Source organism: Diabrotica virgifera, chromosome 3 (assembly GCF_917563875.1).
Source record: "Diabrotica virgifera virgifera chromosome 3, PGI_DIABVI_V3a".
In the NCBI taxonomy this organism is placed as follows: domain Eukaryota; kingdom Metazoa; phylum Arthropoda; class Insecta; order Coleoptera; family Chrysomelidae; genus Diabrotica; species Diabrotica virgifera.
The window spans coordinates 62,997,231-63,015,292 of record NC_065445.1 but is presented as its reverse complement, the minus strand read 5'-3'; the positions used below and the strand labels follow the sequence as shown (position 1 = coordinate 63,015,292).

General features: G+C 32.3%; 1 protein-coding gene across 2 annotated transcripts in view; it reads right to left on the bottom strand.

The window, feature by feature from the left end:
* Nucleotides 1-599: 599 nt before the first annotated feature.
* Nucleotides 600-18,062, bottom strand: part of LOC114336227 (uncharacterized) — a 721,746-nt gene continuing 704,283 nt past the window's right edge. For both annotated transcript variants that reach the window (XM_050645113.1, XM_050645114.1), the window contains exons 7-8: nt 5,696-7,051; nt 600-899 (exon numbers count right to left, since the gene is read on the bottom strand). In XM_050645113.1, the coding sequence (XP_050501070.1) occupies nt 831-899; nt 5,696-7,051 (1,425 nt within the window). In that variant the 3' untranslated portion in view covers nt 600-830. The remainder of the gene's footprint in view (nt 900-5,695; nt 7,052-18,062) is intronic.

Below are 18,062 nucleotides of genomic sequence, written 5' to 3'. Positions count from 1 at the left end.
AGTAAGATTTACCTCTAATAGGATATCAATATCCAATAATTGTGTTGATGGAAAAACTCATTAAGTACAAAAATTGACCTAATATTGTATCATAGTTCCTGTGACGAAATATGGCTTGAAATATCTGTTTTTATTTATTCTTTAAAGTAGTTAGTGAGTTTTAACTCTAATATGACGATATATCTTTTTTTGGTGACGGCATAGCTCAGGCGGTAGCATGGCTGACTTTCAGGCAGATAGACCGGGGATCGAATCCTAGCGCCGGCGCCGGCGAGAACATCTAGACTTTTTTAAAATGTCTATAGGCCCCAGATCGACTCAGGCTGAATAAAATGAGTATCTTGGGTAACACTAGGGGTAATAATAGACGGTTGCAGCGTAGCAATGGCCCTGTTCCTTGTATACCGTAGGCCCTAGAGATAGCAGACTACCTTGCTATAATACCAAAGCCGCGTTAATGGTACAAAACGGGAGACTATTATTATTATTATTATAATATTTCTTTTTCAGCACTTATGAAGATGCTCATATCCGACTACTTGTGTTTCAATAAGATAAGCTAAAAGGTTGATAAAATAGAAATAAATTTAACAACAAAATAAAGAGTGAAGACATTTTATTTATAAAAGGAATTCAATGCCTAATTGAATATATTTACAATAGAATTATAATATAAACTATATGACTATAACAACAATATATACAACATAGAATTACAAATATGATTGGAAAAATATAAATTATTAGTAAAATAAGTCGAAAAGATGGACGAATGCTTAATTGCGATAGTAGGGGGGTTCGTTTTGGAAAAGTTCTACAGTTTAGTATATCTAACAGTTAGATTCAGTCCTTGCAGTCCTTGGAACACCCAGCTGTTGAACTACCTTTTTCTCTATTTCCTACGGAACAAAAAAAACATATTAAAATCTACATAAATTTAAGGCATTTATTACATATTAAATAAGAATGTAAAAATAAGAATACTTTTTAAACATCAGTAACAACTGATAATAGAAAAAGCAAAGCAACATAATATACCAATGCTGCTTTGTTTCGTAGATTACACAAAGGCTTTCGATTCAGTAAAATGGGGTCCCCTCTGGAGTATAATGGAAATATGGGAGTACCTAACCATCTAGTTAACCTAATAAGAATTCTGTATGGTAAAAACTCGGCAAAAGCAACATTAAAGTAAATTGAATATTGGCCTATTCAAATGCGTTCAAAACAAAAACAGGAACTAGACAGGGCTGCATACTATCACCATTACTAAACAATATATATTCTGAGTATATAATGAGAAACGTACTAGACAAATGAGAAGGAGGAATGACATATGACAGACTTATACTAACAGCGAATGAAGTAGAAATTATTATTATTATTACCAGGCGACTAAGCTGGATAAGCAAATAATTAGGACAACACCGGAAAAACAAAAATAATGACCGTAGACGGCAAATAATAATCTACCGCACACACGCCAAGTGGCCAGTGGAATTTCGAAGTAGTAGACATATTTGTATACTTGGGATCCCTGATAACCAACAATGGCGATTGGTCCTGAGACATTAAGTGTCAACTGGCCAAAATATGTCCTGGATATAAACAGTTCAAGAAGGGATGCTTCAGGGCAGTTTTTATCGCCATTTTGTACAAAATTTTTGTTCCAGGTTTACCAACAGATGCAAGAAAAAGTACAGCCCTGTAAGCGGACTGTAATTTACATTGCAGGAAAAGAAAACAGAGCATTGTCGAGACACTAGAAAATCCAAAAGAAAGAAAATCTGAAAGAATCTGAGACTGAAGATGAACACACCGACTCTAATCTTCAATCTCTACTCTGACAGAATGTTTATCGAATATTCGCTTTGCAACAATCTGGAAAAGGTACTAAACGAGTACGGATACATAACATCAGATATGCACATGACACCATGGTATTTGCGGACAAACTAGAAAACCTACAAGTCCTTATGAACCAAATCAAGTATTACAGTCAACAATATGGACTGAATGTAAACAAAGCAGATAAAGTTTATGATCATTAGCAAGAAAAAGATAACAGAAAGTCATCTCTGCGTCAACAAAGCCGCTGTAGAAAGAGTGACGCACGATAACTACCTCGGCCCCATAAATGAAGAATGGACCAACAAAGAGATACGAACTCGCATCGGAAAAGCTAGATACACCTTTAACTTAACGGGCCCAATCTTCAAGGACCACAAATCTCTCTCTTGGAATAAAAATAAGAAATGCTGCGATGCTTACATTTTTTACTGACCACCATCAAATCTCGAAAGTTACAAAAGTTCGGACACATTCTGCGAAATGAATCCAGATATGCCCTCCTACAAGCAATCCAGCAAAGAAAAATATTTGGAAAGCGGGGTCCTGGAAGAAGAAGAACATCCTGGTTAAAAAAACCTCAGAACCTGGTTCAATACAACATATGTTCAGCGTTCCTGCGCTGCTACAGATAAGATAAATATTGCCATGATGACCGCCAACATTGGTCAGGGATAGACACATCAAGAAAAGGAATTATACGGGATTTTGCACAAAGGATCCAAACCAAACTTTGTTAAAACTGAGATATTAGCCCAAAACTTTACGATACAATTTAATATTCTCTATTAAAAGTAATCATGGTTTAACATTAAAATCGTGAATATATGCATCAGATTTGATTTCACACATACTGTTTTATTCAAGAAAACAGTTGTTTTAAAAAAATCCACTTTTGTGGCTTGGTTCCCTTCTGCAAAACAACTTAAGTGAATTCAAAGTAAACAATAATTTATTTTCCATTATTGAGTTATAATCAGGAGTATAATCTAAGAAAATGTTAATAAACTGCTCGTCAAAAGTTAGGGATATAGAAATTTCTGCTGAATTTTTATAGTAGATTTTTTCGTGAACAAATTAACGGATTCCGCTAATTTTTTTTTATTATTTTAGACTTTTCTTTAGTATTTACACAGTTATGCAAAGGTTTACTCAAACTTTTTTTTGAAGTTATACTTCTTTAGGCGTGATTTCATTGAGGGTGAAATTTTATTATCTGCGCGCATGCGCACACCGACAGTATGGTATTAGTCGTTATACGGGCTCTGATTGGGTGTTGAAATGATCTGTCAATAATTGTTCAATATGGAGGTTATCGGTAAACACAAATATTGTATATATTAGTTTTTATTGTTGTGAGGACAGAAATAAAATCAAATTTATAATTATAGTGACTTTTTAAATAGTTTTGAAAAGCCGCAGGTACGTAATTCTAAATGTTTCAGTTGTATTCCAATAAAAAATTATCTTCATACCTATCTATTTGGAAAATGTAAAAAAAATAATGTAGTTACCTATTAGTAGGCAATGCTTTAATTTACATAATCTGATTACGAACAAACTTTCTACAAATCTTCATCTAATATATCGTTTTCTTACTCTATATTTTGTTGTATTTTAATTCGACAAAAATCAAACTAATAATTTGATTAAATTCATGTAAATAAACAAAATGTCAAAAAGTTTATGGTGTAAACGTTTAGTTTGTGTATATTCCCACATGACGTATACGCGAATGTGGTGCAGTGGGAAATCGCTTCGACTTTCGTACGGCGCGATAGACGTGAAGGGTTCAAGCCCCAAGCAAGTTATTTTTTTATTTTTTTTTATAGATTTTATGATTGTAAGTATATTATTATATAATTTTTTTCAGAAAATACGTATTTATTAAAATTTTTGGCAACAATTATTGTTCCGAAATCATTTGTGGCATTTTTCAATGTGTTTGTGTGTGTTTTATTCTTTTATTTTTTTAATTTTTGGTATTGTTTTAATAAAAATTTTTGGAAAGTAGTAGAGAAACTGTTTAAAGTATATTGATTTCGTTGAAATCATATAATAGAAGTATAAATTCTTACGTGAGTACAAAGTACACACATTCTTTTTGTACTTATACCGGGTGGAAGAAAAGAAATGTGTTTCTTATGTCAAGTTTGAGACGCTCTGTAGGGAGGACGAGGTACAAATGGGAGTATCCATCGAAATCGTATTGTAGTCTTATGTTTTGTGAACATTGTGTTTTTTGAATGTCCCTGATATCTTTAGAAATAAAAAAATAGACGGTTTTGTAATTTAACATGTGTTTTAACCGAAACACAAGTTTGAGACACCTTGTAGGGAGAAAAAAGCACAAAAGTGAGTATACCTCGATATTTTGTTGTAGTTTCATATTTTGTGAATATTTTATTTTTTTAATTTCTCTGATATCTTTAATAACAAAGAAACTAGACGATATTACTCTTTAATATGTGTTTTAACTGACGGCTTGCGTCACATCACACATGTGAAACATACAAAAACATATTAAAGAGTAATATCGTCTAGTTTCTTTGTTATTAAAGATATCAGAGAAATTAAAAAAATTAAATATTCACAAAATATGAGACTAAAACATAATATCGGGGTATACTCACCTTTGTGCTTTTTTCTCCCTACAAGGTGTCTCAAACTTTTGTTTCGGTTAAAACACATGTTAAATTACAAAACCTATTACTACAAAACCTATTATAAATTACAAAGTCTATTTTTTTGTCTCTAAAGATATAAGGGATATTCACACAACAGCATGTTCACAAAACATAAGACTACAATATTATTCTAATGTATTCTCACATTTGTACCTCGTTCTCCCTACAGGGTGTCTCAAACTTAACACAAGAAAAATATATCTTTTTCTTCCACCCGGTATAAGTACAAAAAATAAGTTTGAGTAAACCTTTGCACAACTGTGTAAATACTAAAGAAAAGGCTAAAATAAAAAAATAGCGGAATCCGTCTGTACGCGAAAAAATCAACTATGAAAATCAGCAGAATTTTCTATATCCCTAACTTTTGACGAGCAGTTTATGAAATTATTGGGATTTAATAATTTGTTCTGGAAGTCCCGTGAATTCAAGAAAACAGTTGTTTTAAAAAAATCCACTTTTGTAGCTTGGTTCCCTTCTTCAAATAACTAAAGTGAATTTGCGTAAAGGAACCCACTCACATGGATCTTTTCTGCAGAATGCTGTCATGCTGCAACGATAATGTTGGTTGGTTCTTTCGCTCATAGAGGATGGTATATATCGTATGTAGCTTGGTTATTTTCTGCACAAGTATCTACTGGGTATTTTACAACCTATGAGACTGTTAACAGGAAAAATACATATTTGTGGTTTGGTTCCTTTCTGCAGAATCCCGTCCAATTATACGTTTTAAAAATATTAAACCAATATTAAACATACAATAAAAAATGTAACAAAAAACTGTGTATGTGCGTGCCTGTGGTATATACATATAAACTGTGATTAAATATTCGGTAAATTTTGTGCAGCTAACCAAGATATCATAAAGGTACTAAGAAGCATTATCTTCGCCAAAGCATAGGATAATATACTTGGATAAATAAGATGTTTAGGAAAATAAATATGTTAGTAAATAAATGCTAAGTATTTGTGTATGTTAGTAATTTTTAACTATTTAGAATGTAACTATTCTGTAGACTCCTCATACCATATCGTTAAACGATAAGGTGTACATCATGCTTTATGGTAGCCTATACCAAGAAGCTACAAACGTGTTAGTAAGGTTTCAGCAGCCTGGTCTAAAGTAACCTGTCACCAATGGTTCTGATTGTAAAATATCTTACCCTCTGTAATTCTTTGTTCCTTTGATGTCGAGCAAGCAATTCTATTTCGGACAAGTAAGCTAAGCTCTCAGATTTTATGATAGCCCCTTCTAGTTCTGGAGCGAGCTTGGGTAGGGCGTTTTGCTTCTTCTTGCGAAGCAGTGAATTTAGTGTCCACCCAGACTGGGGAGGGGTAGATTTAAATGTAGACAGCTTTTCCTTGGGTTCCACATCAGAAAGTTTCTCGCTGGTTTTGTTGGTCTCGTAGTCGGTTATCAACGGGGAATGTGTATTGTTTGTACTATTATAATCTGATAAGAATGAAGAATTATCTATGGTATCAGTATAAGGGCTAACTTTAATTTTGGTAGTATTAACTGGCTCATCGCCGGTTATTTTGACTAGTGTAACGGATTTGCCTTTGGTGTTATTGGGAGAAGAATATAATGATATGACGGTAGTAGATTTAGTGTTATGAATGGAGTATAATGTAGGTTTAGTATCTGGACTACCTCCAGATATACTGGAAGCTGTGGACCAATTAGGTCCGTGGGTTGGTGAACTGTAACCGGAGGTGCTTTGGGAATCGGGGTAGTGAACGATAACTTTTGCACCCTTACCGTTCGTTGACGGCTTGAAGGTATACAATTCGGGTTGGCACTCAGTTAGAGGAGAGGTAATCTCGGCTAGGGATCCTACTGCGCTAAGAGTTTTTTCACTGCTTTCGCTAGCATCGCTATTCCTCCATACGGCTAAGGGTCTGGCATGTCCGTCTAAGGACTTGGCATCGGAGGGAGTTTCAATAGTATTGGGACTTTCTAAATCCTGAATTAATTGAAGAGCTGCTTCTAGTTCTTTGGAGAAATCTGCGTCGCTGCTTTTTCCTTCTGATCGACTACTACTTTTCGAGTTTTGAGTTTTCTCAGAAGTGGTGGCACTTTCACTTGTGTTGCTTTGAGGTGATGTAACGTTCGGAGATTCTTTCTTAACGATCTTCTTCTGCAACTCCTTCATCAAAGAAGCATATTGAACGGTTTCGGCTCGGGGACTGACGGACTCCGGTCTTCTCATGATCACAGCTTGCGGTGCTTGGTATTGTTGATCGTCTTCTTCTTTGTTACTTACAGCAGTGTTTAGTCTTGAGCGGTATATAGTTGGTTCTGTGAGTTTCTCTAGACATTCGTAAATGAGAGGGTTCTTGTTTTGGTTTGAATTGAGACTAAGTTGGGATGAGCTAGCTGATAAAACTACTGGTGAGTGTGAGCGCGAGAAACTTTTCATGTAGCATAACTTTCGGTCGCTGTTACTTGTGCTGTCGTCTGAAGCTTCTTCTATGTGAACTACGGGGTTATCTATGATATGGCCATTTTCTTTCACCTAAAAATAAATACGATCTTGATAAGTTATTTACAAAAAAGACAAAATTATACAAATTTAAACCCATTAACGCCCAAATTATTTTTTTTTAATTTTTGGGTAATTCTTATATATCTTAAACATGTTGGTTAAAACTGACTAAACATAATTTTTTTTGTAAAATTTATGTACAGGGGTTAAAAAAAAATGCTGATACCATATGGTATCAGTGGGCGTTTAGGTTCATTTTATTGAAAAAATTAAAACTAAAATTACGTGTTGATAAATAAAAATTACAACATGTTCTAGTATTCATTTTGTATGAAATGCTGCAAAACAATTAAACATAATCCCACGTTACAATTTTGGCACATTGTTCGGCCAAAAGATTTACAATCTGTAACTGCACATCGTCTTCTTCGGCAAGAAAATCTTATATGAAATGATCTATAGCATCAAACCGTACATCTGGAAAAATATTCTTGTTAAGAGCAGTTCTTCTAGCCCTTTTTGGAGCAATACCATACTTGTTCAAATAAACTTGTACGATTTCCCGTCTAAAATCTAGATTTCATGTATTACGATTTTTTTTTCTGTATAAATACCATGCGTTCTGTATAGCTACGTCTATAAGCCATCTATAATTCGGTAAGAAGCTACTCCTTGGTCCATAAGATCAGTTCCCCAATCTTATTATTATAGGCTTCAATTCACTGAGTATGAGGCAGCAATATGTTTCTTTTTTTTTCTGAGAATATCTCCGAACCTGTCATAATGGTTGGACACCAGCATTTGTAGAACACATTGTCACTACTGAGTTGGCCATCCAACGAACTTGTGGAATACTATTATTTGTTTCAATCACTTGTTCATACTTCTTTCGATCCTTTTTTTAACAAATTTTTGCTAATCAAAGTACATGATCGGGATATACGATTTTCTCGTATCGTGCCTACAGCTCTATTAGGTCTGGATCCCTCGTATGAAAAAAAAGTTGATCAATAGCAAGCTGAGAAATTTGTTAATATCTTAAGGGTGTCTAGTGGGATAAACTTTGATATATGGGAACACTGGAACAGGGGCAGTTTTAATTGTGGAACAGGTTAAAAATTTGGAACGGTCACACCACGAAAACGGCACATTTATTTTGTCCGACAGAACAGACTTAAACTCTCCGAAGAGAGATTAAACTCTCATGCAAAAATCAGACTGCTATTTATCACCTGTCATAATCCCTGTCATTTGACCTATTCTACATGTTCCACTCATTAAAACGCCCATTTGGTGATAAATAGCAGTCTGATTTTTGCATGAGAGTTTAATCTCTGTTCGAAGAGTTTAAGTCTGTTCTGTCGGACAAAATACATGTGCCGTTTTCGTAGTCTGACCGTTCCAAATTTTTAACATGTTCCACAATTAAAACCTCCCCTGTTCCAGTGTTCCCATATATCAAAGTTTGTCCCACTAGACACCCTTAAGCTATTAACAAATTTTCAGCTTGCTATTAATCAACTTTTTTTTCATACGCGGGATCCAGACCTATATATCCTAGATTACGAAGGAAGAAAAACAAGTTTAGGCCGGTAAACGAGTTATATTTATGTAAATAAATGGTAAATTGGGCTCCTTTAGTTCTTGTAACATAACAATCAACGGTATTGATGCTTTGACAAACAATTTCTCCTAAACGCCCACGGATACCATATGGTATCACGCTAATTTAGGGCTTCATATCAAAAGCAAATTAAAATTGATTCAAAATATTTATGCTTAAAACAAATATTTGATCTATTTGCATTAGCGTTTATATCAAACTTTTATTAAAATATGCAATACTACTGCGAAAATATACTTGCGCCCGTCGAACATCCATAATTTCGACTGAAAATAAGAACTGTTGAGAAAAAAAAATTGCACACCAATAAAACATACAGCAATCGGCTTACAAATGAGATAGAATGAAAGTCTGTCATGTCTGCTAACCTTGAAACTGAAAATGTTCGAATTCCCACTAAAACAATTCCAGTGGAGCCTCAATAATATTGAGAGGGATTTTGATACCATTATGGTATCCGTGTGCGCTAATGGGTTAATGTTAATATTTTAATACAGATGAACAACAAGGATTCAGATCCGGAAGATCCTGCGTAGACGCCGTATTTGTACTAAGACAAATAACAGAAAAGGCCATTGAGTAGAATAAACCAGTATATCTATGTTTTATAGACCTGAAAAAGGCTTTCGATCGCATCCTAATGTTTGAACTACAACATACATGTAGGGCATACACAAAAGATCTGTTTTATACAGAAAGTTATAAGAGGTTAAACGATCGATTTCCTTGAAATCTATGATCTACAACTTCTCTTAAAATCAAGTTAAAACAAAAAGATAAGAACGGACTAAAGAAGAGTTCATCCTATTCATCTTTCAACTATAAGTACATTGGTTTTTCTCAAAACTTCTGGCACATTTTGAGCTTCAAATAGTCTATTTCATTTGGTCTACTCTAAATTAGTGATGTTGATTATAGTTACTTTCGAGAATTCGTTACCAATCGTTATCTTTGTATAAAGTAATCATTTACAGTATTCGTTACTTTGATTACTTTTGTTACTTTTGTATTTTTCGGTAATCATTTAGAGAATCGCGTTTCTCAGTACATATTTTGTATTAGTATTAGTACCCCAGGCTGTGGGTGAAAAATAGGTCGATTTCAGGATATAATTCAGGAATTTTTGAAACCTATCAGTTGTTGTAAAGGACGATGCCAGGAATAACTTCTACTAAAATGTAACCAAAAATATTGTGCGCTTTTTTTCTATTGCGATTTTCATTTGTTAAATTTGCAATTTTTAATGATTTTTAATTTTGCAGCTTAGGATATTGATTTTAGAGAAAAACTTTTAAATAGAAAGTTGTAGTAAATTAAAAAACCTACAATTTGAGGTACGGTAAGTTTAATTTGGTTAATTGGTTATTGCAAAACAGCGTGCGAAAGGTCCAAAATGGCTGTTTTTTGCAATTGCATTATTTATTGTACAAATATTTTTTTTTATTTTTTAAAGCTTTAAAATGAAGATCTTTCAATTCCCAACATAAAAAAATTGTAAAGCCAGATTAACGAATTTTTTGCTTAGATATTATAAATTGTTTATCCCAAGAGGTCAAATGTCGAAGGCTATAACTTTTTGAAAAAAAATCGTAGAGAGTTGGTGAAACATCTAATCTTCTAAAGAGCTATATTTTCATATTCTGATGTAAATAAATGCGTAAAACATTTTTAAACCTCTAATTTTGGGTTTGAAAGTAAGGGGGCAATTTTCGTTATAAACATTTAGAGCTGAAGCGGCCCTGTACATCCTATGAGTTTTTAACTTACAGATTATTGTTGCTGAAGATGAAACAAAGATTTATAACAAAATTAAAAATTTCTACGACCAACTGAAGCCGAGATAATTTTTGGGTTTGAAAATAAGGGGGCAAATTTCGTTATAAACATTTAGAGCTGAAACGGCCCTGTACATCCTATTAGTTTCTCACTTACAGATTATTGTTGCTGAAGGCAAAACGAAGATTTATTAAAAAATAAAAATTTTCTACAACCAACTGAAGCTGAGATAATTGTTTTTTTTTCTTAAGTCGTAGTGCCTTTATTTATAACAATTAAGAAATTATTTTACAGTCATTGACTAAAGAAAGACATATTATCTTAAAATAAAAATTATTATAGAATATAATTACATTTAATTATTAAAAATTATTTTTAAAATCGGTGCTTTGCGAGTGGCCGAATTTTGCAAATCGCCCGGCTCGCTTCAAATCCGCGCGGTCGGAAAATTTTTACGTAACTTGTATTAAATTTTGACAGAAAACAATTTAATAATATAACCATTATAATACAGTATTTCTCATGATCATTTTTCAGTGCGTCACAGTTTTTCGATTTCTTTCTAACGCATTAAATTGTATGTGACAGAAAAAAAGGCACGTCCGTGATTACATTTCGTCGGTGACATTTTTATAACATTTATTCTAGTTGTCGATAGATGGCGCCATAATAAAAAAATAATTTTTTTTTAATTAGATAATAATATTACAAATATAATCTGTATAATTTATAAGACTATACAAATCAAAGAAAATACCATTTTATAAATGCAAGAAACATATTTGATTTGTTTTTATTGCAAATTGAAAATAAAATGTGACAACTGTTAGATTTAACTAAAATGTCATGTTAGAATAAATGTCATAAATGTGTATTATCACGGACTTACCCTTTTTCCTATCATTTGTTACGCACTGAAAAATGATCATGAAAAGGACAATATACAGTCTATTTACCAGCGGCGGCTCGTGGGTCAATCTTCAGGGGGGTCATTTTGGTTTGAAAACTTCAAACTGTTGATTTTTTAAAGTATTTAAAAGATCTTTTAGCATTTATATTTTAGATAAAAAATACAGACTTAGATAAAACTCAATACTATTTACCCTAGTTTTCCGAAAATTAAATTTGTCTTTTTTTAGAGTAAATCTTTTAAAAAATATAGGAAAAATGGTATGAACAGGTTATTGACTGATATATAGATAGGAATATTTATAGTATAATAAATTGTAAATTTATTAAAACGAAACTTACTTTAAATATTTTTATATTTTAAGTCAATTCTTCTATCCTTTAGTTCTGCAAAATAGTCTATGACCTTCTCATTGAAATTTGGAATGCTCTTGACAAGCGTTTTCTCGATGCTCAGCATAGACAAGGCACTAAGTCTAGGTTGTCCCATCGTATTACGCAGGAATGTTTTTACTCTTTTTAAAGTAGAAAAACATCTCTCACTTTCCACGGTTGTCATAGGGAGTGTGCACAAAATATTTAATAACTTCACTGCTTCAGAAAATGTTTCAGACAAATTCATGTTAATAAAAAGCTGAAGTATGGCTACTGCACCAGCACTATTGCGAAAATCCTCACGACAATATAAGACTTCAAGTTCCGATTTTAGTTTGGAAATATTCACTGTGGGATAATTAGCCGTCACCATTTTTAAAATATTTTGCGGAAAGTTGGTAGTGTATGCTTCAAATTTCTCTATGTAGAATAACTGTGAAATCATGAGATGATCATTGAAACTAAACCTGTGATTTATTTCAGATATAATAATATCACAAATTTCAAGTGCAGTTCGTCGCTTTGGATCCTCTGCAGTAGTTTTTCTTTTTTTTGCTGTTGATGTGCTTGGTACTTCTGATTCCAAAATAGTATTTCTAATTATTTGGATATTGTTGTTAAAAGACAGGATACAATTTTTGACAGATATAACATCAATGTCTCGCATTTGCAATTGTTTAAACAATATATCAACATGGGGCATTATTTTATGGAAAAAATTTAACCAAAATAAAAAATGCTCATCTTCCAAATGTCTTTTTAAACCAGTTGCTTGATTTATATTGTTACCATCTTGCTCCTCATCAATAATTTCCTCTAAGCAAGATTTTAAATCATCTTTATAAGTGTATACAATTTCAACACATTTTGTATTGAAAGCCCATCGAGTAGGCGCAGCTTTAGGTAGCCTTACTTTAACCACTCTATCCAGAACCATCGTACGTTTTGGAGATCGGCCGAAAAAGGACGAAAATCCGTGTAAATTTGCAAAAAATATTTTTATCGGTTTGTGTTGACTCGCCGCTTTTTGGAGGATAAGATTAAATTGATGGGCATAGCAGTGAATGAAGTGTGCATTTGGGTATATTTCTTTAATTTTTGTTTGTACTCCTCCCAGTTTACCGCTCATGACTGATGCACCATCGTAACTTTGGGCAATCAATTTTTCAGGTGCTTCATTAATTTTTAATAATTGAAGTTCTTCCAATATTACATTAGTTAAATGTTGTGCTGTAGTACCTAGGGGGTTAACAAATTTCCAAAATCTTTCATGTACAATACCAGTTAATACATATCGCAATATGATAATCATCTGCGTTTTATTGGAGCTGTCTGTGGTCTCATCTACTTGAATGGCCACAAAATTTGTCTGGCCAATCTCCTTCATGATATGAGTATGCACAATGGCTAACATTGATTCTAAAATATCGTTCTGAATTGTTTTCGATGTTCCTTTAAATACTGTACTTTTTTCAATGTGTTCTTTAAACATTAAATCCAGTTCAGAAACAAAATCGATAAGGCCCAGAAAAATTCCACGATTATTGGAGCTGTCACTTTCGTCATGACCGCGCAATGCAATTTCGAAAACTCCACAAAATTTTACACAGTCGATTAGTTTGTTTAAAATATACCTATTTTTAGATACCAATTCATTAAAGTCATGCACAGATTTACGATATACACTATCAAGTTGCTGTCTTATGTTAACACGTCCTAAACTTGCGTAACTCATTGATGAATTTATATGAGTAGTTGAAGAGGCATGTTTTGTAATTTTCACTTTTAAATGCTTAATGTCAGTTACTCCATTTTTCGCCCATACAGCGTCATTCGAAAACAGTAAACACGGATAGCAAAAAAATGCATTTCTCACACTGCAGCCACAAATCCAATCACACAAATTGTACATTGATTCTTTAAAATATCTTTGAATGTCCTTACCCCTATCCTTTGTTGTTTGTTTTAAATTCATGTTTGGTTTTGGTCGACCACTTTCTTTTTTCTCAAGCCGCCGTTCATAATTTAGTGTTCCAGCAGATTTTAAGGCAATTATTTCGTCAACAACACTCATCTTGTTTTTGTTACAATCACAAAAAAATCCAACAAAACAAAATAAATTACGCAAATACGCCGCGATCGATATAGACCTGCCGTGAAGTGCGGTCAGCAGACGGTAACTAACTAAACGTGAGGCCGTCGACTCTACTAGAGGTATACGACGGAAAGGTCACTCCCACTCTCGCCCACGAAATTGCTATCTGCCGTCTCTTTTCTATTTTACATGCATTTGTCCATAAGCCATAAGAACTGTATATAGACAATTTAAAATACGGCCCAGCCACGGGCTTGTGTATAGCGCGAGGCGCGACGTTATTATATCTATTATATTTGTTTTGCCAATGCAGACTGCTGAGAGAGAATTTTATATTTCAGAGTGAAGTTTTAGATAAAAGATATTTTTAATAAAATTGGTATTTTTATGAGATTATTTTAGGGGGGTCATTGACCAATTGACCCTAAGGAGGAGCCGCGCTTGCTATTTACCACTGTATTTGGTTTTCTTGATAAACTTTTATATGAAGAAATAATATTACAAAAATGATACACATATATGAAATATATAACTATATTTTTAATTTTTTCATTGTTATATAAATATAATTAATAATACTCGTAATAATGTTACTTCTTACTATAATATACAATATAAAACTTTTTCTTTTTGCAGTGACTATTCTTTTTGGATTTCACATTATAAACGTTCGTTTATCAAGAAAAACAAATACAGTGGTAAATAGACTGAATATTATAATGGTAATATTATTAAATTGTTTTCTTTCAAAATTTAATACAAGTTACGTAAAAATTTTCCGAACTCGCGGATATGAAGCGAGCCGGGCGATTTGCAAAATTCGGCCGCTTGCAAAAGCACCGAATTAAAATATAATTTTTAATAATGAAATGTAATTTTATTTTATAATAATTTTTATTTTAAGATAATATAAATCTTTCTTTAGTCAATGACTGTAAAATAATTTCTTAATTGTTATAAATAAAGGCACTATGATTTAAGAAAGAAAAACAATTATGTCGGCTCCAGTTGGTTGTAGAAAATTTAAATTTTTTTATAAATCTTGGTTTCGTCTTTAGCAACAATAATCTGTAAGTTAGAAACTCATAGGATATACAGGGCCGCTTCAGCTCTAAATGTTTATAACGAAATTTGCTCCCTTATTTTCAAACCCAAAAATTATCTCGGCTTCAGTTAATCGTAGAAATTTTTTATTTTTTTTATAAATCTTCGTTTCATCTTCAGCAACAATAATATGTAAGTTAAAAACTCATAGGATGTACAGGGCCGCTTCAGCTCTAAATGTTTATAACGAAATTTGCCCCCTTATTTTCAAATCCAAAAATTAGAGGTTTAAAAATGTTCTACGCATTTATTTACATCAGAATATGAAAATATAACTCTTTAGAAGGAGATTGGATGTTTCACCAACTTTCTACGATTTTTTTTCAAAAAGTTATAGCCTTCGACATTTGACCTCTTGGGATAAACAATTTATAATATCTAAGCAACAAATTCGTTAATCTGGCTTTACATTTTTTTATGTTTGGAATTGAAAGATCTTCATTTTAAAGCTTTAAAAAATAAAAAAAATTATTTGTATAATAAATATTGCAATTTTAAAAAACGGCCATTTTGGACCTTTCGCAGGCTGTTTTGCAATAAACAATTAACGAAATTAAACTTACCGTAGCTCAAATTGTAGGTTTTTTAATTTACTACAACTTTCTATTAAAAAGTTTTTCTCTAAAATCAATATCCTAAGCTACAAAATTAAAAATCAATAAAAATTGCAAATTTAACAAATGAAAATCGCAATTAAAAAAAAAGCGCACAATATTTTTGGTTACATTTTAGTATAAGTTATTCCTGGCATCGTTCTTTACAACACCTGATAGGTTTCAAAAATTCCTGAATTATATCACGTTTTTTCACCCACAGCCTGGGGTATAGTAGGATACTTAGGTAATCATATCGAGAATCGCATTTCTCAGTATTTCGTATAAGATCCGATATAACAACGACCTTACTGATCTATTTAATGGATAAAAATTAAATGATATATTGTTCTGTCATTGCTGCTCCACAATATCAGTAATCTCGAGTAATCTGTTTGCATCAATTAAGTTCCAAAACAAACCCGTAGTAACCGTAGTAACAAAACCGTAGTAACCCTGGGCACCCAGGTGCTCCGGAGGTCGGTTCCGATTGCACATTCGTGTGCAGTGACCCCAAATACCCCGAAATAAGAAAATCTGTCCCTTAATATACTGATTTTAACATGTTTATGCATTTTTCGATGCGTTTTATACACTTTAAAATGTAATAATGCATTTCCACCTATTTTTCTATTATAGACTTTTTTCCAAACGTCATCCTAATCCTAAATACAATGCAAAAAGTTGCAAGTCTCTATGTACCTACTGTATTTAAAAATAGATTTATTCCTGTGTTTTTAATAAAAATTTATCCCTGATCTAATAAAAACAATGCCATATCTACATGTAAAATGATCATAGTCTAGAAATATTATCATTTCTACATATTTTCCGGTCAATCTAAGCTATTTTTTAGACCTGATAAGAATAGTGTGTATTTATTATTAAAATCTAATGTGTTGCATTTTTATTTTCAAAGGAACTAACATCTGTAAAATTCTGTGAATTATCTACCTCGACAAATCGTATAGACATCTGTTTCTGGGTGCATGCTTTGTTAAATGATATACCTCCCTCTGTTTCAGCTACTTTTCAGCGCCCTGTAATCTTGTAAAACTCTTCATAGCCTTCATAGATAAAATTTTAGTTAACTACTGTACTGATACCGAACACTCATGGAATACCGGTCCGACTCCGATATCAACCGATTGTAGATACAATACTCAAAATATGTACTTGCTCTGATACGATTGGTATGAAGTAATCAGAGTAATCAAAGTAATCAAAGTAAAACGATTTACTTCTCTGTATAGTAATCGTTACTTTCGATATTCGTAAGTAACGAGTACTTTGTAACGAATAGTTACTTTTTCAACATCATTACTCTAAATGTATGAAATTTTATTATATTGCACCCGATGAAAAAATTTTTTAATAAAGAAACAATCTAGGTCTATATATTACGAACTATCTATAATTTGAATCTTGAATCTATAAATGAACTTTTTGAGAGACTTGAAGATTCTTCAGTAAAGAAAATATTGTACAGTGAGAAGAAAATATTCAACGATGAAAAAATTGTATTAATATTTATGACTTCATTTGTCAGATTCAGACCAAATGGCACATAATTTAGTCAATAATTTTTCTTCTTCTTCACCTTCCTCTTTAAAAGCAATTCTGCTTGTTCACTGGAAGATTGACATCTCTATGGAATGTTGTCACTTTTTCTTTTGTGAGGTTGATACTTCTCCTACCGATTATTGATGTATCTCTTGCTATTTTTACCACACGTGTCTCCCCCATTTTGCTTATGTGGTTATTCTATTCTTTTTTCTATTTAGTGTCCATTCGTTTATACACTGGACGTTATATTTGTTTCTAATGTCTTCACTCCTCTTTCGTTCTTTCGATTTGTCAGTGTGTTATGTAATTCTCCTCAGTACTCTCATTTCTGCCGTTTCTAGTAGCCTTTGTGTTGTGTCTGTATCGGGTCTTTATGATGCATATGTCATTATTGATCTTACACTGGCCTCAGTGTTAATATGTCGGAGCGGCCTAATTCTACTATAGCCTAATAAAATAAAATAAAATCAAAATGTAATTCTGTACAGGTTGGAATAAATTTTTTATCAAAGTTTAGATCAAAACAAAAGATATTTTCAAGAAAGTATATGATTCATATGAGGGGATCATTGTTTAAATAATTAAAAATGGGTTAATTTTTTACAAAATTTACTTTTTTAACTGCTGCGGTAATTCATGTTTTTCTTAAGAGTTTTTTCAATTTTTTGCTGCAAAGCTGAAGAAACAATCTTATATATAAGACTTACTAAATTAAATTTGACCATTAATTTATTTAAATAATTGTAAATCAAAATTGAAAAACAAGTTTCCAAAAAAATATTATTTGCAATATAAATAAGCAATATAAAACATTTTGTTTTTCAGAATAAGTTGCGCTATGGTACCAGTATAAACTGAAAAATAAAAATGGTTGATAAATATTAAGTAGTTTATCAGATATTTAATTTGTCTATAAAAAATTACCATTTTTCCAATTGCAAACACGCGGTTGTTGCCGATAGAGTATATAAGTTTTTAAGGTCTCATTTTTTTTGCAAT